The following is a 25,649-nucleotide window of genomic DNA, read 5'->3' as shown; positions in this document are numbered from 1 at the left end:
ATGATTCATATATGTGCTTGTGCTACTAACAATTTATGAACTTTACTATTAGATAGAAAATGTGACACAGTCTTGGACTTGGTGAACTGACACTTATATGTTTATGGTGGTTCTGAAGAAATAATTGCTTTCCCATTTATTTCTTTGAAGGCCCACCTAGAAATGTGGCTGTCTCCTCCAGGAAGGTAGACTGGCTACAGTTCAGGGGCAGGCATGGGAAAGACATGAAAATTAGTACTGGGATGATGAGGGACAAAACTGAAGTGAAATTAAATGTAATACAGAGCAATGTGCAGACAACAACTCAAACAACCCAGTGGGTGTACGAAGATTTCATGAAGCTATTCCAGTTCCCAAGATGCTTCAAACAAGTTGTTCCTCAGTGAGCAAAAATAACTCTAAAAATGCACTGACTTGCCCTCTGACAAGCCTTATTGTGTCTAGATGGCAATCAAGCTTATCAAAGAAGAAACAGAAATGCTTGTTAAGTATTTTCTCTAGCACTTTCTATTTGTAACACAACCTGAAGAACAACTGGATCAAAACATATTGGGAACTGGAAATGCTCCAGTCCATCTTGGTTCACTCAGAAGTTTACTGCTATTCAGGAAGTTGCACTTATATATAGCAACCAGAATGGCTCTTGGAAGGCAGGAAAAGGCAAAACTTGTGGGGGGGGGGACCAAAGGATTTAGACATGCACTGCAGTTCTAAGCAACTTTCCAAACAAGGCCAATCAGGTCTATTCACGTTTCTGTAGCTTTTTTTACTTCAGAACAGCACAGAAGAGGCTCTTCCAACTGCACACAGGTTTCCCCAGCAGGTGTCCAGGGAAATCCTGTTCTAGAGGCAGGCTTTCTGCACTTACCAGAATTTGGGGTGGGTGGAGAACTTGTCTGGTTGCCCTGGGCCACCACATTGGTTGCATCCACCGCTGTCTTGGCTGCATAAATGTTAGCCTCCTCCTGGAACTTCCCCATGTTTTTCTTGTACCGGATTCTCTTGTTACCAAACCAGTTTGAGACCTGCAACAATAACTAAGTTAATGTGTGAACAAATTAGTGTATAGGCAGCTATCAACAGAAGAGAGGAGACAAAGATTGTTCCCAGAGTGTGCAAAATAAAGCTATAATTCCAGTCTCTGGGTGCACACACCAGCTGCTGACACTGGTCCATCTGCAGAATTGCAAATACTTTGGGACCAGCACGAATAGTGCTTTATACCAGTGTTTCCCAACCTTGGATCTACAGCTGTTTTTGGACTACAATTCCCATCATCCCTGAGCACTGGTCCTGATAGCTAGGGATGATGGAAGTTGTAGTCCAAAAACAGCTGGCGACCCAAGGTAGAGAAACACTGTTTTATACAATTCCTTTGTGGAATTGGATGCTAAAAGCTGAGTGGCCAACCTCTTTGGCAAGTTTACTTATTTTATTTGATACATTTATATCTGGCAGGGAAGGGAAGATCTCTCAGGGTGGGAGAAGAAAGGAAAGCTCCCAGGTGAGAGCTGGGAGGGCTCACCTTTCTCTGGGTGGAACAACCTAAGAAGGAAGACTTTATATTATTATTTTCCTCTCTTTCTCTTTTGATTCTTTGTTTTTGTTTAGATTAGTTTGTTCTTTTATTGTAACGTATTATGAAAAGTCTTAATAAAATCTTTTAAGAAAAACTTTCCTACTAACCGAAATGACAAGTGATTGGCACAGGTCACTCTGTAAGCCAACAGATTTTATTTCAATCTGTATAGGCTCCAAAAGTTGTTCTTAACCAAATACAGCTTAATTTTTGTGGCAGAAAATTTCGACCCTGAAACCTGATGGATGTCAAGCAGAGATTGACTCAATCTGCATGCTGCTACCAAGCTTTGCAAAATGGTGAAACTACAGGATAGCCAGCCAGACCAGCAGAAAATTTCCAAAGGACAGAAGGTTGAGTGGCAAAGACTGACTCTATAAAAACATCCTGGTCAGGTTTGCTTTTTGATTAAAGTAAAAAAAGAAAACAGAAAAGGCTTGAAAGAACTGGATTTGGTAATACTGTAAGAACAACTGAGAGGGAATCCAAAGTTTTATTTTGCTCACTAAGAGATTTTAAGGATTGCTTCTGTCAACAGTGAATTGATTTAAATCAATATGATTTAATCAAGAATTAAAGCCTAACACCAAGAGAAAAGACTTACAAAATCAAGCTTCCGGTGTTTACACCAGATATTTCTCTAAATGAAAACAAAAATTAAACTAATTACCTATATTAGGTAATTAAATATATTGCTTTACAAATAGAATTTACACTTCATAGGTACATTCCATGTAGGGTGGAACTCAACATTGTGCCAGCATGACTGTTCTATCTGGCAAGCAGAAATGCTTGCCTGATGGAACAATCTCCCCTTTCCTCCCTGGCACCATGTTCAAGGTTCTCCCACCCTCACCCCCCACCCCTGAGTGGATTTAGGGGTGGGGCGGCAAGAGGAAGCCCTTGCACTGGCTTCTGGTAGTGCACTGGGTTACTTGAATCTAGACCATGGTTTCTTACAATTTTTAACTGTTGTTTTAGTCTTTTATACAATGATTAAACGTTTTCAAAAAGAAGAAAACTTACATGAAATTCTGCAAAATTTTGAAAACCTTTGTTTAAAGTCTACAGGATGCAACGGTCAGAAACAAGCATCTGCCTACACAAATGTTTGAAAAACAGACAACCACATTCACTGGAGATGGACCACCCACCTGTGAGACCGTGATGCCTCCTTTCTTTGCTAGTTCTTCTTTGGCTTCTTCACTGGGGTAAGGGTTACTCAGGTGAGAATAAAAATACTCATTCAAGACTTCTGTTGCCTGCTTGCTGAAGTTCCGCCGCTTACGCCTGGGAACACATTGAAATTATTCATACAGTTGATGTCAGAGCACACTGTGTGCTGGCCCAAGGGCTTAAGGAAGAGCCAAGGAGGGCTGCAGGAAAGCACACAGTGGAAAGATTTTATCCAAATGGGAAGACGGAGTAAGCATGGCATGAGGTGTGTGTGTATATATATCTATATCTGGACTGAAAGGGCAGCCAAGATTAAGTAGACTGCTCTAAATACAACTAAAAATACTTACAAAGTGATATGACAGATTAAATCCCTGATTACCCCCCAAATCTAAAGCACACTTTCCTGAAATTCAAGACAGAAAACTTTCAGATAACAGATAATACATTTCAGAGCAGGAATACACAAAGAACAAGGAACCATATCTCAGTGGCCGAACACATCCTTTACATACAGTTCCTAGGCTCTGGCCCTCGCAATTCCAGTTTATTTATTTCGATTCTACCCTTGAATAAAACTCCCAGGATGGCAGTGAAAACAATCAGTTAACTAGTGCTGAGAAATGGCCCCAACGAAGACCGTGGAAATCTGCTACTAAAATAGATAATGCTGGGTTAGATGGGTCAGTCTGGAGAAAGAGGATGACTCTTCCTACTGCAGAAGCATCTGGCAAAAGGTGGCTCTCCATACAGGAGGCAGATCCCAGGAAATCATAAAACTGGGGCTAAACTTGATGTTTCCAATGCAAGGTATATAAATGCAACTTGCATAATTAAAAATAGCAAACACCACAGTTCATGGGTGAATTTGCTGGATTGCACCCCAAACAGGATATTGTTAAACCATAGATGTCCCAGCACCTGCCAACCTAGCAGTTTGAAAGCATGCCAATGCAAGTAGATAAATAGGTACCACTGTGGCAGGAAGGTAAACAGTGTTTCCATGCACTCTGGTTTCTGTCACAGTGTCCCATTGCGCCAGAAGTGGTTTAGCGATGTTGACCACATGACCTGGAAAACTGTGGGTGGACAAACGCCAGCTCCCTCGGCCTGAAACAAGATAGGCGCCACAGCCCCATAACCTTTGACTCTACCGTCCAGGAGTCCTTTACCTTTTTACCTTTACCTAAACCATAGATGCTAATAGCTGCCAGTGTTTATTGTCTACGCATTGTATCAGGTTCAATATTGTCTTTTCCCATTGTGCCCAGTGTCACACTTTGTACAGCCTTCTATGCCACCAAGACCCTGGACACAAGAAGGGTCTCCCTTGAGGCTTGATCATGTATTACCTTGCATCCAGAAACCGTGAGCGCAGGATCATCACAGCCTCACAAGTGCTCTGTTTCAGCTGCATCTGAATGGTGCTGAACTTTCCATGAATTATATTCACCATGCGCTCAATTTCTTTGGGTGAAATTGGCCTCGTCCTGCTCTGTTCTCGGAGCAGATTCATCACATGGGTGGTGAACTCACTGCAAGCCTGGAAATAAGAAGCAGAGAGGCATATTGTACTCAAGCAACGGTCACATTTAATTCAAAACTTATAAATAAATGGGAGTGATAATTACACAACAGACTAGACAAGGGGCAGATAACTTGGCATCACATGCAGTCTAAATATTAATACAAGATTATAATATTTAAAAATATACTTTAGGTGTCTTTGTGAGATTTAATATGTAGAAACAGCATATTCTGTAGTCTATGTTACACAGGTCTGATTTTTTTAAAAACTGCAGAGGGCCATTACATTTTATTATTAATAGGCAGGTATTTAAATACCTTTTTACACTAATATTGCTGCATACATTATGGCTTGACCCAATTTGTTTTGTAATTATTTTTATTTGCCCATATCTACACATAAAGGCCAATCAGCTGTACCAATCTCTGCAAAAAGCAGACTGTGCTCTGTTGAAAGTCAGTGAGAAAGTGTGAGAAAAAGGAAGAATTTTGAAGACCTCTGTACAAAATCCCCCTATGAAACACATAAGCTGGTGTTGGCTCCTGGAGAAGAAAGGAAGCGATCTCTGCAAACCACTGGTCTGTGGCAAAGAGGAATGCCCACCTAACGCTATGGACTCAGCCACATTTAATGCAACCAAGAATTAGAAAAGGTCATAATCCTGAAGCTACATAAAAGCTCACAAAAGGACACAAGACGGCAGCCTAAATGAATTTATTCCCCCAAATACTTTTACTTCTTCTTCCCCCCCCATCTAATATTTTTTTGTTTTTACAAGTACAAATTTATAACAAAATTGTTTAAATAAACATACTCTGAGATTCTCTGAATCTCCAGACTTCCCTCCATCCCCTACATGGTTCCTTGTACCAATATTTACAACTACATATCAGTCTATTCTCCATAGTCTATGGAGAATAGACTAACACTTTTACTTCAGCCCAGTCAAAAGTTGGATGTATACTCCCTGCTCTGTGATCGCAAAGGAAAAACAATTGTTTTTAACTGAGAGGATAAAAACTCTTCCATGCAGAAAGATCACCTGTTCATATTTCTCTAGCTCAGAGTGGTATATCTGTCGGATCTGTGACAGCTTGGCCCTGTAGTCAGAGTGCTCAATGCTATTGTCATTTGGACAGCCACCTGAAGTTGCTGCTATGGCCGCAGGTCCTCCTCTTCCCCGCTTCTCCGGCCCGGAGACACCCTCTGCCAGCAACATGTTATCAAGTCTCATTAGCTGAGCATCAGGGGGATCTTCTTCCTGAATACCGCGTATACTTAACACTGGATAAATATAAATAGGGAGCAGAGGATTATTTCAGAAGCAGAGAAAACAAAGTAGGAGTTTATTTGCCCCATGATCTCTTTGCACATACAGTAACAACCATGACCTCAGAATGCATAGCACCCAAACAAAAGGCTAACAAAGATTGAATAATTTATTTATGCTTCATATGCAATTGCACTCAAAGGAGCGAGCTGAGGCTAGAGAAGAGATGGCACATCTCCAGAAAAACAACAAAAAAGCAGGAAGACACATATGGTCAATAGCATCCCAAACTATTTGCATTTTCCATACAGAAGCACACATCGAACACATTCAAAGGCCAAGGGAGAGCATAGCCTAATGCAAACTTCAGCATGTGCAACAAATTCTTGACTATTTTATATTGTCATTTGGAACTCCTTCCTAAGCTTCCTTCTCGATCTCTGAAGTCTTCTCTAAAGCCAAGTGTCCCAGAGGTTCACTTTTTAAAATGGAAGTGGTGTAGAGCAGTTTTGTGCCATTTCCTCGGCCAGAAGAAACCTGTAGCAGCCGTTGACTGCTATGTAGTACAAACTGACAGCTTCTTCCATGGGTGGAAAAACCCATATGCCCAGTAGACACTGGAGCCTTTAAAAAAATGAGCCTGGAAAATACCGTATTTTTCACTCTATAAGACGCACTTTTTTCCTCCTAAAAAGTAAGGGGAAATGTGTGCGCGTCTTATGGAGCGAATGCAGGCTGCGCAGCTATCGCAGAAGCCAGAACAGCAAGAGGGATCGCTGTGCAGCTCTAGCTTCTGGCTTAGCTCCTCAGTCCCTTCCCCCACCTCCCGGAAAAGCCCCCAAGAACCACGCTCCCTTTAAAGAGCGGCGCATGTGTGCAGCTCTTGGGGGCTTTTCCCTGAGGAGGGAGAAGGGCAACCGTCACTGACGGGCTGCCCTTCTCCCTCCTTGGGGAAAAGCCTGCAAGCGCTCTAAGTGTGCGCTCTAAGCACACGCTCTAAGCGGCTCGTGAAAGGGAGCACTGAGCAGAGCCTGGGATGCATGCAGGCTCTGCTCAGCACTCCCTTTAAAGAATATTTTTTTCCTTGCATTATGGTCAGGTGAGTCTTATGGAGCAAAAAATATGGTAGATGCTGAGGAGGGGGAAGGGGTTACATTTTCATTGCCCCTTTCCTCCAAGTAGTATACAAGATTCTCCCTCGTTCCAATTTATCTTCAGTAGTTCATGGCAGGCATAGGCAAACTCAGCCCTCCAGATGTTTTGGGACTACAACTCCCATCATCCCTAGCTAACAGGACCACTGGTCAGGGATGATGGGAATTATAGTCTCAAAACATCTGGAGGGCTGAGTTTGCCTATGCCTGGTCTAAGGTGACCCAACAGAGAGTTGTTAATGGAAACAGAGAACCAATTAAAATGGAAATACTTTAATGAAATCTGAGAGAATGTAACAGATTGGTTGCAATATTTTCAGTTATATGAAATGTTTAACAATGATAAAAAGATAGGATTTGCGTATGAAATCTCAACTTTTCAGAGAGAAATAATAGAAAATGAAATGAAATTAATTTCTAAAATGTGCAATCTGTTGTTGGAATGGGAAACAAAGGATGAAGAGGTTAAGTCAGTCATGATTAAATGGGCACAAGGTGTGGGACATAATATTCAGATGATGGAATGGGAAAAATTATGGAAGAATGATATAAAATTTACAACATGTGTGGCGGTTAAAGAAAATTACATGAAATTGATGTATAAATGGTATCTAACTCAAGTTAAATTAGCAAAAAACGTATAAAACTAAGGAAAGCAAGTGTTGGAAATGTAAAGTAGCAGAGGGGACATTTTTTTAATTGCTATATTATAAAGAAATATTGGGAAATGATTTATAATGAAATGAAGAAAATGTTTAGGATAACCTTTATTTAAAAAGTCAGAAGCTTTTTTAATAGTTATAATAGGAGTGAATCTACCAAGAGCACAAAAGAATCTGTTTACGTATACAACAACGGCCACACAAATTTTACTAGCCCAACATTGGAAAGTAGATGGTGTCCCATCTAAAGAAGACTGGCATGTTAAACTAATGGAATATGCTGAAATGGCAAAAATGATGATGAAATTAAGAGGAAGAGACGATAATGAATTTAAGGAAAAATGGAAGATGTTTATTGCATATATACAGAAGCAATGTACACAGGTTAATGTTAGCAGGGTTTTAAGAATACTTGTAATATTATCATAAATGGATAATAGATGATTTAAATATGTTAGAAACTTAATAATGGACATGCAGTATTTTGATAAATAATTGAACCAAGAAAGGGATTAGAGGGAAGTTAATTTGTTTTGTTTTTGTATTGTTACCGTTTTTTATGTTTGTTATTTTTGGAAAATTAATAAAATGTTACTAAAAAAAGAAGAGAGGTTTGAAAAAGAGTCATCCCACATTGGTTGCTTTCTTTCATGTGTGTGCAGGCCAAGGTTGCTGCTTCATATTTCTCATTTAGTCCCTATGCCTCTCCTGCAGCCCCACACACTTCCCACCCTTACTCTCTCTCTGTGCTCTCCAAGGTAGGTGGAATGGGGCTGCAAGAGAGGCAGGGCCTCAACACACTTTCCGCCTTTTCCACAATCCAACTTTCCTAGCCCAGGCAGGGCAGAGCACAACGGCTGAGCAATGACAGGATCTCAGATAATGCAGATCACCTGGGACTCAGGAATAGCTCTGCCCAGAACATCAACTGGCAGGGTGTAGGAGTCGAATGGCTGTGAGCATTTGCAATGCCACCTGTTGCAGCAAAGCACCCAGTGTGTACACACCTGCATCCTAAATGCAGAATTCATCTCACCAGACCTGAAAGAAGCTCTCAGAAACTCTATTAGTCATAAATAATTTTTATTAAATCCAAAAGATTTAACAGGATTCAAAAATTAGTCACAGGTTATAGTGTGGGCTTTTAATTGCATGGTAACTTAAGTTCCCATGTAAAAGAGCTTCTCTTCATTCAGACAAAGCACTTTATTTTCCAAGGAAAGAATGGATTTGTCTCTGTTAATTAGCTGAGAGAACTGTTATCTTCATTAAATAGCCTCAAAAAATCACTTGAACCAAATTACTTTAATATTTATCAGTTAATTAATCAATTAAATGAGTAATAGTACAACAATAAATTGACTAAAAGAAACCTTTCCATTGGTTGGCAGCCCTAATTTTTATGAATGCTTTTAATGGACAATTCTCAGCCCCATAAACCCCCGAGAACCTGGGCAGCCACATCCACTAACATGCCATGGCTTGTTCTGATAGCTAATCATAACACTCTCTACATATTCATCAAAATGGAAAATAATTAGACTGAGCCAAGTGAAATTCCCATCATTTCTAATTAGCCCTTAATTAAAACACATCACAACCTAAGGTACTGAGGCCTCACTCAATATGCAAATGCAATCATTGCAATATATTTACATATCATTAATTAACATGCTGCGGTGCTGTAATGAACTGTACGAGAGCACCGGTGCCAAAACAAGAATGATATGCCATTTGTTAGGCTTGTTTTCCAGTCCAGATTTTTCTTTTCCATGTAGCAACAGAGCAGCAGGGCTCATAGTCCTCTCTTATGATGGAACATTTGTGCTACTAGAGAGCAAAAACATATCTATTGATTAACTGAAATATTCAAGAAGCAGACACAGGATGATCAAGCTGATTCAGTCAACTGAAGTTAAGCCCGGGCTGAAATGTCCAGTTCTCTTCAGGGACCAAGGAAGATAAGGTTCAACTAGTGTTAGGGAAACGGCAACAAATGTCAACAAAAACAGCAGCACTGGCAAACAGTGGTTAAAGGTTTCACTCAAGAGAAACTGGAAGGAGAGAGGGAGCTCAGTGGTTGAGCTTAAGTGACAATGCTAATATTTAAGACAGGCTTCCTCAACCTCGGCCCTCCAGATGTTTTTGGCCTACAACTCCCAACGATGCAAGGCCTGGAAACGATGCCTTATGAGGAACGGCTAAGGGAGCTGGGCATGTTTAGCCTGGAGAAGAGGAGGTTAAGGGGTGATATGATAGCCATGTTCAAATATATAAAAGGATGTCACATAGAGGAGGGAGAAAGGTTGTTTTCTGCTGCTCCAGAGAAGCGGACACGGAGCAATGGTTCCAAACTACAAGAAAGAAGATTCCACCTAAACATTAGGAAGAACTTCCTGACAGTAAGAGCTGTTCGACAGTGGAATTTGCTGCCCAGGAGTGTGGTGGAGTCTCCTTCTTTGGAGGTCTTTAAGCAGAGGCTTGACAACCATATGTCAGGAGTGCTCTGATGGTGTTTCCTGCTTGGCAGGGGGTTGGACTCGATGGCCCTTGTGGTCTCTTCCAACTCTATGATTCTATGATTCTATAATTCTATGATCCCTAGCTGGCAGGACCAGTGGTCAGGGATGATGTGAATTGTAGTCTCAAAACATCTGGAGGGCCAAGGCTGAGGATGCCTGATCTAAGTATTTGAATGGCAATCCTTAATTTGCTCATGTAGAACAAGTCGAGGCCTCTGCAGGCCTGAGCGCCCAACCCCACTTACTTTGCACCTGGACCACAACACACCCTCTGATCCCAAGGACCTTATAATCTACCCTCAGATGCAAGATGAAATATTTTGGCCATGCAACTCCATTAAAATCAAGGAGGATGAGAGACTGGGAAGCATCCCTTCTGATTCCTCATCCTTAGTGCTACTGAGCAGAAGCAGCAGCTTTGGCAGAGTCTTCCCTTCCTTATAAACCTCAGCTGCTGCTATTAACACTGAGAAGAAGATAGTTTAATGAGCTAATTTCCATATATATCAGCAGCTCAAGTATTCTGGCTCCATCCAATGACTCAGTGTTGTCCTGGCTCAGTTCAGAATATGACCACAGCTAAAGGAGCTGCCAACTAAGATTTTACTGGAATATATTCCTATGCCTACTTGCTTGGGAGTAAGAAAGCATAGGATCAGGCTGCACATGCAAAAGCAACTAGAAACACTAATATGTGCTGCTGCTCCGCAAAGTGCATGGGCATACGTTCAAAGATACTTTCAGCATTAAAAAAAGAAGAACAGAAAGATGCTCTCAGGTCAAATCTAGAATGCAAACACACAATACAGTTAAAGCACGTGATTTCCCCCAAAGAACCCTGGGAATTGTAGTTAATGGTGCTGGGAATTGTAGGTAAAAGGTAAAGGTAAAGGACCTCTGGACGGTTAAGCCCAGTCAAAGGCGACTCTGGGGTTGCGGCACTCATCTCCCTGTTTGTCCACAGAAATGCCGTTTACCTTCCTGCCACAGTGATACCTATTTATCTACTTGCACTGGTGTGCTTTTGAATGGCTAGATTGAAAGGAGCTGGGACAGAGAAACAGGAGTTCACCCCATCGTGGGGATTCAAACTGCTGACCTTCTGATCAGCAAGCCCAAGAGGCTCAGAGGTTTAGACCACAACGCAACCAGTGTTGGGAATTGTAGCTGAAAAGTAAGGTAAAGGTACCCCTGCCCGTACGGGCCAGTCGTGTCCGACTCTAGGGTTGTGCGCCCATCTCACTTAAGAGGCCGGGGGCCAGCGCTGTCCGAAGACACTTCCAGGTCACGTGGCCAGTGTGACGAAGCTGCTCTGGCGAGCCAGCACCAGCGCAACACATGGAAACGCCGTTTACCTTCCCGCTATAAAGCGGTACCTATTTATCTACTTGCACTTAGGGGTGCTTTTGAACTGCTAGGTGGGCAGGAGCTGGGACCGAAAGACGGGAGCTCACCCCGCCGCGGGGATTCGAACCGCCGACCGTGCGATCGGCAAGTCCTAGGCACTGAGGTTTTACCCACAGCGCCACCCGCGACCCAGCTGAAAAGTATGATGTTACAAAAGGAACAGGAAAGGGATGTCCCCTGTCACCATTATTGTTTATATTGGTTCCTTGAAGTTCTGGTGAACATTATAAGAGCAGAGGAAAGTATAAAAGTATAAAACCAAGTGGCTCATTTTAAACTCAAAACTAAAGGTAAAAACTAAAATGTCGGTGAAAAATATGAATGTACTATTAAAAGAAAAATTACAACGGATCACAGAAATACGTGTGGGGAAGAAAATTGAATATTTAGGGTATGGTTAACTGCCAAAAATATAAATGTATACAACGTCTATTACATACCTACATGGAAAGAAATTAAGAAGGATTTTGAAGTATGGGGAAGGATGAAATTATCATTTTGGGGTAGAATATCTGCTGCAAAAATGAATGTGAGGGGAGAGACTTTATCAGGCAAGGCCTCCTTCCACCTGCCTTGCTCCACCCTCCAGTCTCTGCTTCTCAATTTGTATTGTATTATTTTATGCACTGTGGCTTGCCGTTGTTTTATTGATTGCAGTTTAGAAATTATTTAACCATTTGATAAGAAAGTCAATCTACGAGGTATGGGATAGGTACAAGAATATATTAGAACAAAGAACACTATGGTGGATTTCTCCATTGGAAGCAATCTCAGTTTAAAAAGTAAATATGAGAAGCGAGTGGGCCACCTATAAAGACTTGTTAAAAGAGGCAGGAGACCAATTAAAATTGAAAAAAGAGGATATTAGAGAATTGTTAACAGACTGAATGCAGTATCATCAATTAAATGATGTTTTCAAGGTTGACAAAAAATGGTTTCGATATGAGATCGAGGTTTGAAATAGATCTGTTGGAAAATAATGTGAAAGTTTTATCAAAAATGTACAAATTAATTTTAGAATGGAATAAAAAAGACGAAGAAGTTAAGCCAGTGATGATACATTCGGCTAGAGACTTTGGATATAATATCCAACTTTCATCCTGGGAAAGAGGAAATAAAATTTACTACATGCTGTTCGTTGAAAGAAAGTAATATGAAAACAATATATCGTTGGTATCTAACACCGAGTAAAATTGCTAAAGTGTACAAAACAAGTTCTAAACTTCTCCACGACCCTTCCCCTCTGCAGGGAGGTGGGACCGATTCGGATGGTCGGCCCTGCCACTTAATGGATCCAATTGGCTTCCAGAGAGTGGTAGGGGATGTTTTATCCCAAGTTGATGGCCTTTCAGCTGATTCCCGCTGGAATGCGGAGTTAACCAGGGCTATTGACTGTCTGGCTCCGAAGCGCCCTCTCCGGTTGCATAGAGCCTGGACAGCCCCATGGTTTCCCTGGAGCTGAGGGTGATGAAACAATCGTTGAGACGGCTAGAGCACCGGTGGTGGAAAAATCATTCTGAATCAGACTGGGCACGGGCTAGAGCTCAACGTCGAGCCTACCAAGTGGCAATGGTGACGGCAAAGAAGACCTTCCTCACCGCCTCCACTGCATCTGCAGAAAACAGCAGCAGGAGACTCTTTCAGGTGGTTCGACATCTATCGGAACCACCTTCGTCACCAGGGCCTGGTAGGGACCCCAAGATCTCCTGCAATGCTTTTGCAAAGTTTTTCGCAGATATCAAGTCGCTCGGATTCATAAGGAGGTAGACTCCACCATGGGAGCAGGGCCGGGGCGGAAGAGTGCTAGAGTCCTGACTAGTCATGTTAAAGGTAAAGTCATGTTAAAGGTAAAGGGACCCCTGACTGTTAGGTCCAGTCGTGGCTGACTCTGGGGTTGCGGCGCTCATCTCGCTTTATTGGCCAAGGGAGCCAGCGTACAGCTTCTGGGTCATGTGGCCAGCATGACTAAGCCACTTCTGGCGAACCAGAGCAGCGCACGGAAATGCCATTTACCTTCTCGCCAGAGCGGTACCTATTTATCTACTTGTACTTTAACGTGCTTTCAAACTGCTAGATTGGCAGGAGCAGGGACCAAGCAACGGGAGCTCACCCCGTTGCGGGGATTCGAACCGCCAATCTTCTGATGGGCAAGTCCTAGGCTCTATGGTTTAACCCACAGCGCCACCCGTGTCCCTTCTAGTCATGTTACATGGGATCAATTCCAATCTGTCACCTCCGAGGATGTGGACAGGCTTGCTTGGACAAGTGAAACCAACCATCTGTCTCCTTGATCCTTGCCCATCCTGGCTAATAAAAGCGAGCTGGGGAGGGCTGGGCAATGGGCTCTGCGGGGTGGTGAATGCTTCCCTCTGCGAGGGAGACTTCCCAGACCCGCTGAAAGAGGCGGTCATTAAACAGCTTCTTAAAAAACATCTTTAGACCCGGCCAATATGGCCAACTATCGTCCAGTCTCAAATATTCTTGGGCAAGGTGATTGAGCGGGTGGTTGCTGAACAACTCCAAGCACGCCTGGAGGATGCGGACCATTTGGATCCCTTCCAATTCAGGCCTCACCATGGGACTGAAACTACCTTGGTTGTGCTGGTTGATGATCTCCGGTGGGCTAGGGACAAAGGTGAGAGCTGTTTCCTAGTTCTGCTGGATCTCTCATCGGCCTCTGACACCATCAACCATAACATCCTTCTGGACTGTCTAGAGGGGCTGGGAACTGGGGGCACTGTTACACAGTGGTTCCGCTCCTTCCTCCTGGGCTGTGTCCAGAAAGTGGTGTTGGGGGGTGAGTGTTCAGACCCCTGGGCTCTCAATTGTGGGGTGCCTCAGGGTTCTGTCCTCTCCCCCATGCTTTTTAATATCTATATGAAGCCGCTGGGAGAGATCATCAGGGGGTTTGGGCTGGGTGTTCATCAGTATGCAGATGACACCCAGCTCTACCTCTCTTTTAAATCAGAACCAGTGAAGGCGGTGAATGTCCTGTGTGAGTGCCTGGAGGCAGTTGGAGGATGGATGGCGGCTAACAGATTGAGGATGAATCCTGACAAGACAGAAGTACTGTTTTGGGGGGACAGGGGGCGGGCAGCTAAAAGCATTGTTACACTGCTTTGACAAATTTTCTGCTAATGCACATTTTATGTCAAGGAAAAACATTACCTACACCACTGCAATTAAAAATGGAGCAGAATTTCAAAAGGGGCACACTATTGAACATAGCAATAATTACTGAAAATCCCTGACCCATCTCCGTACCATTAGTTGATTATTTATTGATTATTTATTAACAGCATTATAAGCCAAAAAGGCTCTCAGAGCTGCTAACAAAAATCAGTTCTAAGATGGTCCCTGCCTTCAGGTTCACAAACAAACAAACAAACAAACAAATAAATAAATAAATAAATAAATAACATATAAGTACAGTGGTACCTCGGGTTACATACGCTTCAGGTTACAGACTCTGCTAACCCAGAAATAGTACCTCGGGTTAAGAACTTTGCTTTGGGATGAGAACAGAAATTGGCGGAGCAGCGGCAGGAGGACCCATTAGCTAAAGTGGTGCTTCAGGTTAAGAACAGTTTCAGGTTAAGAACAGACCTCCAGAACGAATTAAGCTCTTAACCAGAGGTACCACTGTAAAGAGGAATGTGTGGGAGGAGCAAAATGCAAGTTCAAGCACAAGTTCTTTAATTTATGGTCCATGGTAGTGGCTGTTTGTCTGTCTTGCCAAGGAGAAAGAGCCATCCCTCCTCAGCAGCAGACTCCCCCACCAAGCTCTGATCCAAGATAAGCCCTGGTGACAAAGAATCCTCACCGGAGGGGGCAGGATGGAGTTACCCTCCTTTCTGGGAATATGAGAGGCAGTTCTGACTCTCTCATCCACTGGGATGTTTGAATTGCTCCTGCAAAATGTGAGCATGTGGTAGAAGTATTTCTAGTGGTGATGAGTGACACAACACTGACTTCCCAGGTTCCCATTTTGAACCTCTTCTCCACTGCATATCCTCCACAGCATTAATAACAACATCTTCCATTATTCTTCCACTGTTGATGCTCTTTGCATATCTTTACAGCGGGGGGGGGGGGGGGGAGATCTGACCACCAGGATTATCCTGTTCTCCAGAGAGTATTTTGGGGGGCAGAATAATGTTTTGCTGAAACCCCCACAAGTGCCTTCTAGCACTAAGAGCTTCACAATTAGGAGTGACACATGCAGCCAAGTATATATATATGGAGAAAGCTAGGGAGTTCCAAAAAGACATCTACTTCTGCTTCAATGACTATGCAAAAGCCTTTGACTGTGTCGACCACAGCAAACTATGGCAAGTTCTTAAAGAAATGGGAGTGCCTGATCACCTCATCTGTCTCCTGAGAAATCTCTATGTGGGACAAGAAGCTACAGTTAGAGCTAGATATGGAACAACTGATTGGTTCAAAATTGAGAAAGGAGTACGACAAGGCTGTATATTGTCTCCCTGCTTATTTAACTTATATGCAGAATTCATCATGCAAAAGGCTGGGCTGGATGAATCCCAAACCAGAATTAAGATCGCCGGAAGAAATATCAACAACCTCAGATATGCAGATGACACAACCTTGATGGCAGAAAGTGAGGAGGAATTAAAGAACCTTTTAATGAGAGTGAAAGAGGAGAGCGCAAAATATGGTTTGAAGCTCAACATCAAAAAAACGAAGATCATGGCCACTGGTCCCATTACCTCCTGGCAAATAGAAGGGGAAGAAATGGAGGCAGTGAGAGATTTTACCTTCTTGGGCTCCATGATCACTGCAGATGGTGATAGCCTGCTCCTTGGGAGAAAAGCAATGACAAACCTATACAGCATCTTAAAAAGCAGAGACATCACCTTGCCAACAAAGGTCCGTATAGTTAAAGCTATGGTTTTCCCAGTAGTGATGTATGGAAGTGAGAGCTGGACCATAAAGAAGGCTGATCGCCGAAGAATTGATGCTTTTGAATTATGGTGCTGGAGGAGACTCTTGAGAGTCCCATGGACTGCAAGAAGATCAAACCTATCCATTCTGAAGGAAATTAGCCCTGAGTGCTCACTGGAAGGACAGATCCTAAAGCTGAGGCTCCAAAACTTTGGCCATCTCATGAGAAGAGAAGACTCTCTGGAAAAGACCCTGATGTTGGAGGGCAAAAGGAGAAGGGGACAACAGAGGACAAGATGGTTGGATAGTGTTCTCGAAGCTACCAGCATGAGATTGACCAAACTGCGGGAGGCAGTGGAAGGCAGTGGCAGCGGGAGGCAGTGGAGTGCCTGGCATGCTCTGGTCCATGGGGTCACGAAGAGTCGGACATGACTAACGACTAAACCAGTGTTTCCCAACCTTGTGCCTCCAGCTGTTTTTGAACTACAACTCCCATCATCCCTGACTAGCAAGACCAGTGGCAAGGGATGATGGGAATTGTAGTCCAAAAACAGCTGGAGGCACAAGGTTGGGAAACACTGGACTAAACAACAACAACAACTCTCTCTCTCTCTCTATATATATATATCAATCAGAGGGTAGAATATCTTGGTTTCTTACAGCTTGAAAACATGTTTCTTTTTTTCTTATGAATCAAACCAATGACAAACATTACCATACAGTACTTGGTTTAAAACCCAGTAGTTCTGGTAAGGTTCATGTTGCCATTTCTGCCTTAGCACCAACTTCTGCAATTATTCCAGAACTCTTCCTCTTCAATAAAGGCAGTGGTCTGAGGGCAATGGGGGATGCCAAGAACCTTTATATTCAAGGATCAGGGCACTCTTAGGACCCCTCCAACAAACGTGAATAATGTCAAGTGCCCTTGTTGATCAGCAGTCTGTCTTAAAATTAGAAAAAGTCAAAACACAAGAGGTGGCCTAGAATATATACTTGACCAAATGGACATAGTGGCAGAGAATCACCACATTTAGTGAGAGAAACACCAATTTTTCTCATAGTTTACCATTGGTTCTTGCAAGCATGCGGGCACTTGACTGAAGAGAAAAGGGAAGAGCACAAACAGAAGGCCCAATATTTGAAACTGATTCAGAACTGAGAACAAGCTTGTGACCCTTTATCGTTAAAACAGAGCCTCAACCCTGATGCTACACTATGACCAGGTCTTTGTTTGCTTGAAGCAGTAACATCTGCTCCCCATAATTTAAATAAGGAACAGACAGGCCATCAGACATTCAAAAACCTATGAGACCTAAACAAATCCGACGTAACTATGGGGCTGCAATCCCTTGGTACAAATATGTTCAACTTGAAATGAATTTCAACTTGCACATTTTAAAAGATGCAAACTGCACACCCAGAAAGGCAAATCCCACCAGGAAACACATTTCATTAAGCAGAGTTTGCGAATCCATGCTCTTTCAGCTGCAGAAAGGGAGAGAACAAACCCAATAAAAGATAAAACAGGCAGCATTCTCCTAGTTCTGTAAAGCTATGTTACAATAAAGGCCAATTGCTGTTAAAAGAAAACAGAATATGCTACCCATATGCATGCCCAGGTTGCTCTTTGCAATGTTTCCTAAGCCTTTTCTAGCCCAGGAAATATCACTGTAACCAATAACATATATCTGTAGTTACTAGAGTAAAACCCACGAAGAGCAGCCTCTTCTCCTAGTCTTTCCATTACTTTGAACACGTATAGTTACAGGCCTGGGTTATGCGACATAAAAAAAATAAATTCTCAAGTTACTGAAAATCTAGTCACTAAAACCTTGAACAAGCAATTGATTTCTGAGCATCAGGGATGTGTTTCTAATTCGTATCATATACAGAAAGCAAATGTAACCAAGGATAGAGACAGACACTAGCTTTCAAAAGGGCTGAAGGAGGTACAATTCTTCATTTTCCATTACACTGTTTTCTTTTATCCCCTTGCTGTCTATGGTCAAACAGGCTTTGAAGAACTTAAACAACCTGCAAAACCTGTCAACTGAGAGGACAGAAGGATGAGTGTTCTAACAGAGGGAATAATATACTCCAGCCTAAAAGAATAAACTGTCAGCTGAGAAGCTGCTGTGTCCCATCTCATCCCAGCCGGAGTCAACAGGCAAGTTACTCTCTCTCACGGCCTCCGTCATAGAGGGATAATAATGCTGGCTTACTTTACGTAGCTCGTGTAAGGATTAATGAATTACCGTGTAATGTAGAATGAACACAGTGCTATTATTAATTATTGCTAGGGAAAGACCTCTTTAAATATTATGTCTTTATTATTGTTTTCTCCACTATTATCATGTAAATAGGTGTGGCTTCATCGAACTTTAAGCTGCACTGAAGAAAGGAAAAGCTTCCCCACTTCAACTAAAAAAAGGTGTGTGGATAAAGAAATGGTTAAATTGGGCAGTAAAACTGTCACCATTGAGTGGAGATTACCACAGACTTCTGCCTTCCCACAGAACTTTCCACCTAATCCTCTCCTTTGGTTTGATTGTAAAAAAAATCTCAAAACACAACCAGACAGCACAACCCCATCATGACCACAAGACAATCACCTGAGACAACCCATTTGGGGCTTCACTGAGTGTGACAGAGTGCGAGACAGAGAGAGCTGACCCACGAGGCACCATCAGTTTGCACCCATGCAAATTACACTGAAATGAACAGCGCCTGGGCAAGAAGAGCTCAGCCATACCCTTTCACCACTCCCCACAAATAAAGGGAGTCGAGTTTCCCGCATTTGGGGAAATCGCAGGGGTCAGCACACCCACAGTAAAGTGGAGGAGCCTCACCCTGGGAAAACCTCCTTCATGATCAAGGAATCTCCCCTGCCAGGTAAGGATACCACTCCTGTTCATCTGAGGGAGGCTTGTGCAGCACTGAAACACAAGGATGTAGTGTCTGTGGGTCCAAGAGAATAAAGAGTCAAAATCAGAAACTATATCCATTATTGGGTGAGCAGTTGCAAAGAAGGACAAAGGCCCTGTACCTTTGGCCGTTGTGCAAAAGTGAGTTTCAGAAGGTACAGCTTCTCTCACTCCTGCATTACTAAACGCTCCTGCTAACATCCCCTCTTCTACACAATTATTTGAAGTAAAGAAGCCCTGGCTACTTTTGCATTTGGTCCATATACCAAGATCACTTGCATGTTAATCCTGTACAGATGGGAGACGATCCCAACCACAGTCCTAACCCTGCAGGTAGCCACTTGCTTGGGGGCAAACAAAAATTTCTTCTAGGTGAAGAGTTTGCCAGATCTACTGCTCATGCCTCACTCTGGCATACAGGAATATGGAGACAGGCTGGAAAATATGTTGTACTCATCTGCAAGCATGCATGAATTGTTTACTGAAAAGGCAAAGAACAGTGTAAGAGATGTATAGTTCACATGAATTTTAGAAGACTGCCCGCCACTCCAGGTTGACAGTCAACATTATCTGCCATTCACAGATCTTTGTGTCATGACATCTACGATTGCTGTAATGGTTGCATGCCAGACCCAGCATACAAAGCATCACCTGCCATTACCAAGCTGATTATGTTATTCTGAATATTATGCAAATTACATTCATTATGCAGAAATTAAATTATACAAATTAGCCACAGCTCTCTAGAGCAAGGCATTTCCACTGTGGTCTTCCGTGTTCAACAAGTTGTCTATCCCATAAAAGAGGTTTGTCTACAATCCAAATACAATCAACTCGGAAGAATAAATACAATACGGAGGTCATCAAGGTAGAAAGAAATATTGAGAAATGAATGGTGTTTGTCACCAAATAGCTGATAACACTGGGTGGCTTCAAGCAAAAGCCATTCACTTCTAAAAAGTTAGCATGAAAGGAGGAGGATGTTAGCCCTTGATATCTTGGCTAATGAGAAATGTAGCATACATGTAGCATGGGGGGTGTATGTGTTTAAATAGTCAAACAGCCATCCTTCATCTTTTTTTAGTACATACACTAGTTCAAACAACATACAAGTAAAAAAATTCCTTCCAGTAGCACCTTAAAGACCAACTGAGTTAGTTAGTGCACACGAAAGCTCATACCTAGAACTAACTCAGTTGGTCTTTAAGGTGCTACTGGAAGGAATTTTTTTATTTTGTTTTGACCATGGCAGACCAACACGGCTACCTATCTGTAACATACAAGTATTTTACAAGAATGCCTGGATATTTTCAATTTACTAATTTAGGTCACAAACCTACACAGAAAGTTTGGCTGCTAAAATCCTAATGAAGTCAATGGGTTTAAACAGCGACTCTCTGAAGAGAGATGTACCCCAAAGTCTGTTCTGTTTTGTTTTCTAAATTGGTCCTATTTCTTTTCTCTTTTCTTCTTATTTGTGTGTCATCTTAACTCTGTGCACTTGTAATTATGTATTTTTTATCTTTCCATAAAGAAAGGACATGTACCCCAAAGTCTCACTGATATCAGCTTGTGGCTGGAAGGCTACAGTGCATTAATGGTAAATTTAGCACTTAAAGACAGTTGCAGCAGCCCATGTGCCAGAAAGATTAGTTTTCAGAAATGAATTTTGTATAAAAATACCAACACACCTGTTTTTTCTTTAATATCGCATAGCACGCTGAAGAGAGCAGGTTTCATTCGGTGGCAATTCAAGGCATGTTTCCTGAAAAGGAGGAGGGGGAAACAGGATGAATGGCAAAGGAATATAACAGATAAGAAAAAGAAACAGGCAATACATTCCATTCAAAAGCCACAGTCCCCATTGCACCAGAAAATTGCTCTGCAAGGTTCATTTACAGTCTGAAATGCCCTATTGCCTATACTAGCTAAGCACCAGGAAAGTTAAACTTGCATAATTATACAGATGCTTGTGTATTTTAAGAGCATATGGGAAGCCTCAAGGCTGTATTCCACATTAGCATTCTTGCACTTCCTTTAACAAGGCAGCCTGCTTCAAAATGAGGAACGCTATGTAAAACCACAAAAGGAATATTTAAGCATCCTGCTGCTTAACTCTGCACCAGCAAAGCCACAGAACTGTCAGAATCCCAATCTATTATTCACTCACAAAACACAAGAGTGAAAGATCGCTCTACCAGTCTTAAAAACAAACACTACAATTGATATACAGCGGCTAAAGTCTTCACAGACCCTCTAACTCAAGGGTGTCAAATTCAATGGACAGGGGGAACAAATTCCACGTTCAGGGGATGCCCAGGAGGCCTGCTATTAGTTCTTCACTAATAAATGTCACTTCCACCCAAGTCCCCAATTTCACCGATGTTCTTCACCAAAATCAGTAAAATCAGAAGTTGTGTCAGCAGTTCTGGCAACTTACAGAGCATTTATAGCCTGAATATGAGAGCACAATGGTGTTCTATTTTGCCATGCTGTGTCCTGGAGACCCCAGGAGCAAATGAATATAAGAAACTGTCTTACATGGAGTCAGACCATTGGGCTATGAACAGCCTTCTTACCTGCAAAGTGTTTTCTATTAAACAAGGATGTAAGCACCTATCACCAGGCACAGGCTCTTATGGAGTGGTGGCCTCCTGCACTGTTAGTCTCTGAAGGGCCTGACAATGTCTCTGAGCTGACGCTCATACACAAACTTCAAAATAACTCACTCAACCACCACACTGGCCAAAAAACAAAGGTCATGTAGCCCAATGCCCTGCAATGCAGGAATCTTATCTACATCATCCATGACAGATGACCATCCAAGCTCTGCTATAAACCCCCAAGAAAGGAGGGTTCACTACCTCTTGTGGTAGTCTGTTCCACTGTCAAATAGCTCTTACTGTCAGAAAGTTATTCCTGGTGTTTAGTCGGAATCTCCTTTCTTGCAACTTGACTCCATTGGTTTGGGTCCTCCAAAACCTGGAGCAAATGATTTAGCAGAGGAAACACAGCCCAGAATAACTAAGGAGATAGTACAAGAATACTTGGCTAGTTTAGATGTATTCAAGTCTCCAGGGCCAGATGAACTGCATCCAAGAGTATTAAAAGAACTGGCAGATGTGATCTCAGAACCACTGGCAGTCATCTTTGAGAATTCCTGGAGAACAGGCGAAGTCCCGGCAGACTGGAGGAGGGCAAATGTTGTCCCCATTTTCAAAAAGGGGAAAAGAGAGGACTTCGTCAAAATCCTTACTGAAATCAAGGTACGCTATGTCCACAGCATCCCCCTGATCCACCCAGCTGGTAACACTATTAAAAAAAAGAAATCAAGAAGAAAGAATAATAAAGATTTTTTTATTAACAAATTTTAAAAATCTGTTATGCAAAGTAGTGTGCTAGATAAGAACTTACATGTTTGGGGTGGGAAGGGGAGGCAAAGCAGCCCGTGGAAGGAAGCAGCCAGCAAACAGCTTCTGTACATGTGAGCGTCTTCTGCTGCTGCATGACTCAGCTGATTCGTGGGGCAGAGCAGCAGCAAAAGAGGCATGTCTTCGGCATCACAGCAGTGCCAGCCTGTCAGATGGAGATGTTAGGTGCTACCAGACAACTCCACTTCCTTGCAAAAGGCCAATTGCCGGTCATGAAATGTGACTGGCACCTGGTTGGTTTTGAACACTGCCACCACCCTTATCTGCTCAACAGAAACGAGGAACCTGTAGCCGTTTAAAGGTTGTTGTACTGCAGCTACCACCAGTCCCAGGCAGCATGGTCAATGCTTAGGGATTATGGGAGTTGTGGTCCAGCAGCATGTGGCAACCAGTTTCCCATCACTGTCTTAAGCTACACCCAAATGCAAGTTTTCTTCTGAAGCAAGCATTAATATTTGCTTTCCGCTTCCCTGGACAAAGAATTCAGAAACCAAAACGCACTGTTCTGATGATATCTACCATCACTACAGCTGAGCTCCTGGCTGCATCAACATGTCTCTCGAGAGCAGGAACTTCTGCATCCATATCAATCAGTGGCGTAGTGTTGGTTGTCAGCACCCGGGGCAAGGCAAGTAATTTGCGCCCCCTAACCCGTGGATTTGCGCCCCCTAACCCTAACCCCCGGATGTTGCGGCCGGTGCGGCCGGCTCCCCCTGCACCCCCCACGCTACGCCACTGATATCAATATACAACATCCTAAGACATAAATGGAGGCTTTTTATATACTAGTCATGGCATATACAGTACCTCTATTTATATCCATAGGCAAGGTGAGAAGACATGGATTCTAATGAAACAACCACCTGTCTAAGCACAAGCTATGAAAAATTTCTTCAAATACAAAATTAAACTGTACATGGATCATGTTCCTTCAAAGCAGAGTATCCAAGAGTTACAAATAGACATGTGAAGACCTAGGGGGGAGGGGGAAATCTAGAAAAAATGGGGGGGGGGTCTGTTTTTCCCAGGCCTTCACATTTCTAGATCCAAGTTAGCATTGTAATGTTTTCTCCAAAGATTCATTCCCCATGCAAAAGCCACACAAGCACAAAAGCAGCCAAGAGAACAGACAAGCAATTGATTGGTCTCTGGTGGTTACAAAAGCGCTTCCCCCATATTAAAATGCTCTTTCTCATACCCTGTATGTGCCATTTTTTGACAAATGCTTCACAAAGCACCTCGCTCCACCTGGTACCTGGCAACTTCAGCATCAGCTCAAAGCAGATCTCTTTTGAGGTCAACTCCACAGACCAGCAAGCAGGAGTTTCATTTCCTTGGAACACCAGAGGCCCCAGAGAAACTGCAGGTGCTCCATTTGCATGGGTGATAAATACAACTTCCTGCCCTAGTCAATGGCCAGGCCTCACAGGCTCCTGGAATCTTGTTATCTATTGGCATGTGGGAAACAGGCAATAGCTTACTGCAGTGTTTTCAAACTTTCAAGAAACAGCTTGTCTGTCAAAGAACTCCACGTTTCTGCCATGGTCTGCCTAACCACTACACTTACAGAGGATTCTGGGACATTTCCTAGGGCAGACATTGCTTCTGAGATACTACTGGCCAAGTCCATGGGGCCTCATGGTCACCAGCATGGTCACCTCCAGAGCAAGTGAATGCTCTGGAACCGACCCTTAATTACAGGGAAACATTAGCGATGGGCAAACTGTCTTTTCTGTTACTGAACATTTCATCGAGGAACCCCAGATAAGAAAGAAATCTCAAGGTTGCCCAGAAAACAGTTTGAAAATCACTGGATTATTGGGTACACAAATTTCAGGTCAAACCAACAGCCCACTGCTAAATGTCTTATCTCCAACAGTAAGCCAGCAAAGAGTGCTTTAAAATATAATGCTACAGAACAAAGGCTTTAAAATATAATGCTACAGAACAAACAGGGCAATTTTGATTTTGCTATACAATATTTGTGGACTACTTTTCAATCATGCAGATTCTCAAAGTAGCTCATAATAATAAAATCAGATTCATAGTGGATTATACTGCCATCACAATTTTAGATTTGGAATACCACGAGCCCTCAGAGGCACATGTGGCTGTGGCTCTTACCCTGCTTCGCTGTCAGTAATATCCAGCCCCTGAGAATCCAGGGCATTTAGGGTCACCTTCATCATACTGTCTTGTCCACAGTACTTAATTCGTTCCAGAGGTATGTTCTTAACCTGAAACTGTTCTTAACCAGAAGCACCACTTTAGCTAATGGGGCCTCCCGCTGCCGACACAGCATGATTTCTGTTCTGATCCTGAAGCAAAGATCTTAACCTAAGGTACTATTTCCGGGTTAGCGGAGTCTGTAACCTGAAGCGTATGTAACCTGAAGTGTATGTAACCCAAGGTACCACTATAGCTATTTCTGCTAAGAATCTAACTTAATATCCAGGCTCTCGTGGATGGAATGTGAGGTTTCGCTTCTGTTATCTGATGTTGCATTCTTTACTTCTGCTTGGTATTTCATGCTTTTTGGTTTTAGATACCGGTACGTTTGTATTCTTATTGCACAACACTCTGGGACTTTTTGTGAAGGACAGGTAGCAAATATTATCTATGATAATTAAATTGCCTAACCTAAATGATGGGCATGGGGAGTGGCTGGGGAAACCCAGCCAGATGGACAGGGAAAAATATTTATTAATTATTATTATTATTATTATTATTATTATTATTATTATTATTACTACTACTACTACTACTACTACTACTACATTAAAACATTGGGCTTCACCATATTCCATGAATATAATAATGCACCAAAGGGCAATATACCACCTTGTTTTTATATTGCATTTCTATTAAGGCCAGAACTACATATCACATGCAAATACAATCAGCTGTAGTCTGCTGCCTGGCAGCCCTTTTGTTTTAAGCACCATTTCAGGTGGGCACCATTCATAAGGAATAAGCCATGTCCCAGTCTAGCTGTTCTGCTCCAAATCTCCTTGCACTTAGAATACGTCATACATTTTCAAACCAGGAAGCGGGTCGTCATGGGGTGGAGTGGGAGGATTAATATTTAACTGGC

At 42.6% G+C, this 25,649-nt stretch overlaps 1 protein-coding gene across 4 annotated transcripts in view; it reads right to left on the bottom strand.

The window, feature by feature from the left end:
* Window positions 1–25,649, bottom strand: part of PBX4 (PBX homeobox 4) — a 44,770-nt gene that overhangs the window by 3,714 nt on the left and 15,407 nt on the right. For all 4 annotated transcript variants that reach the window (XR_014153920.1, XR_014153921.1, XM_081851780.1 and 1 more), the window contains exons 2-6: window positions 20,816–20,889; window positions 5,326–5,567; window positions 4,108–4,298; window positions 2,734–2,869; window positions 869–1,025 (exon numbers count right to left, since the gene is read on the bottom strand). Coding sequence is in view for 2 of the 4 variants with exons in the window: in XM_081851780.1 (XP_081707906.1) it covers window positions 869–1,025; window positions 2,734–2,869; window positions 4,108–4,298; window positions 5,326–5,567; window positions 20,816–20,889 (800 nt within the window). In the remaining 2 variants the exon portion in view is untranslated. The remainder of the gene's footprint in view (window positions 1–868; window positions 1,026–2,733; window positions 2,870–4,107; window positions 4,299–5,325; window positions 5,568–20,815; window positions 20,890–25,649) is intronic.

Source organism: Podarcis erhardii (genome assembly GCF_964252035.2).
Source record: "Podarcis erhardii genome assembly, chromosome: 2".
In the NCBI taxonomy this organism is placed as follows: domain Eukaryota; kingdom Metazoa; phylum Chordata; class Lepidosauria; order Squamata; family Lacertidae; genus Podarcis; species Podarcis erhardii.
This window is presented reverse-complemented; position numbering and strand designations above follow the sequence as displayed.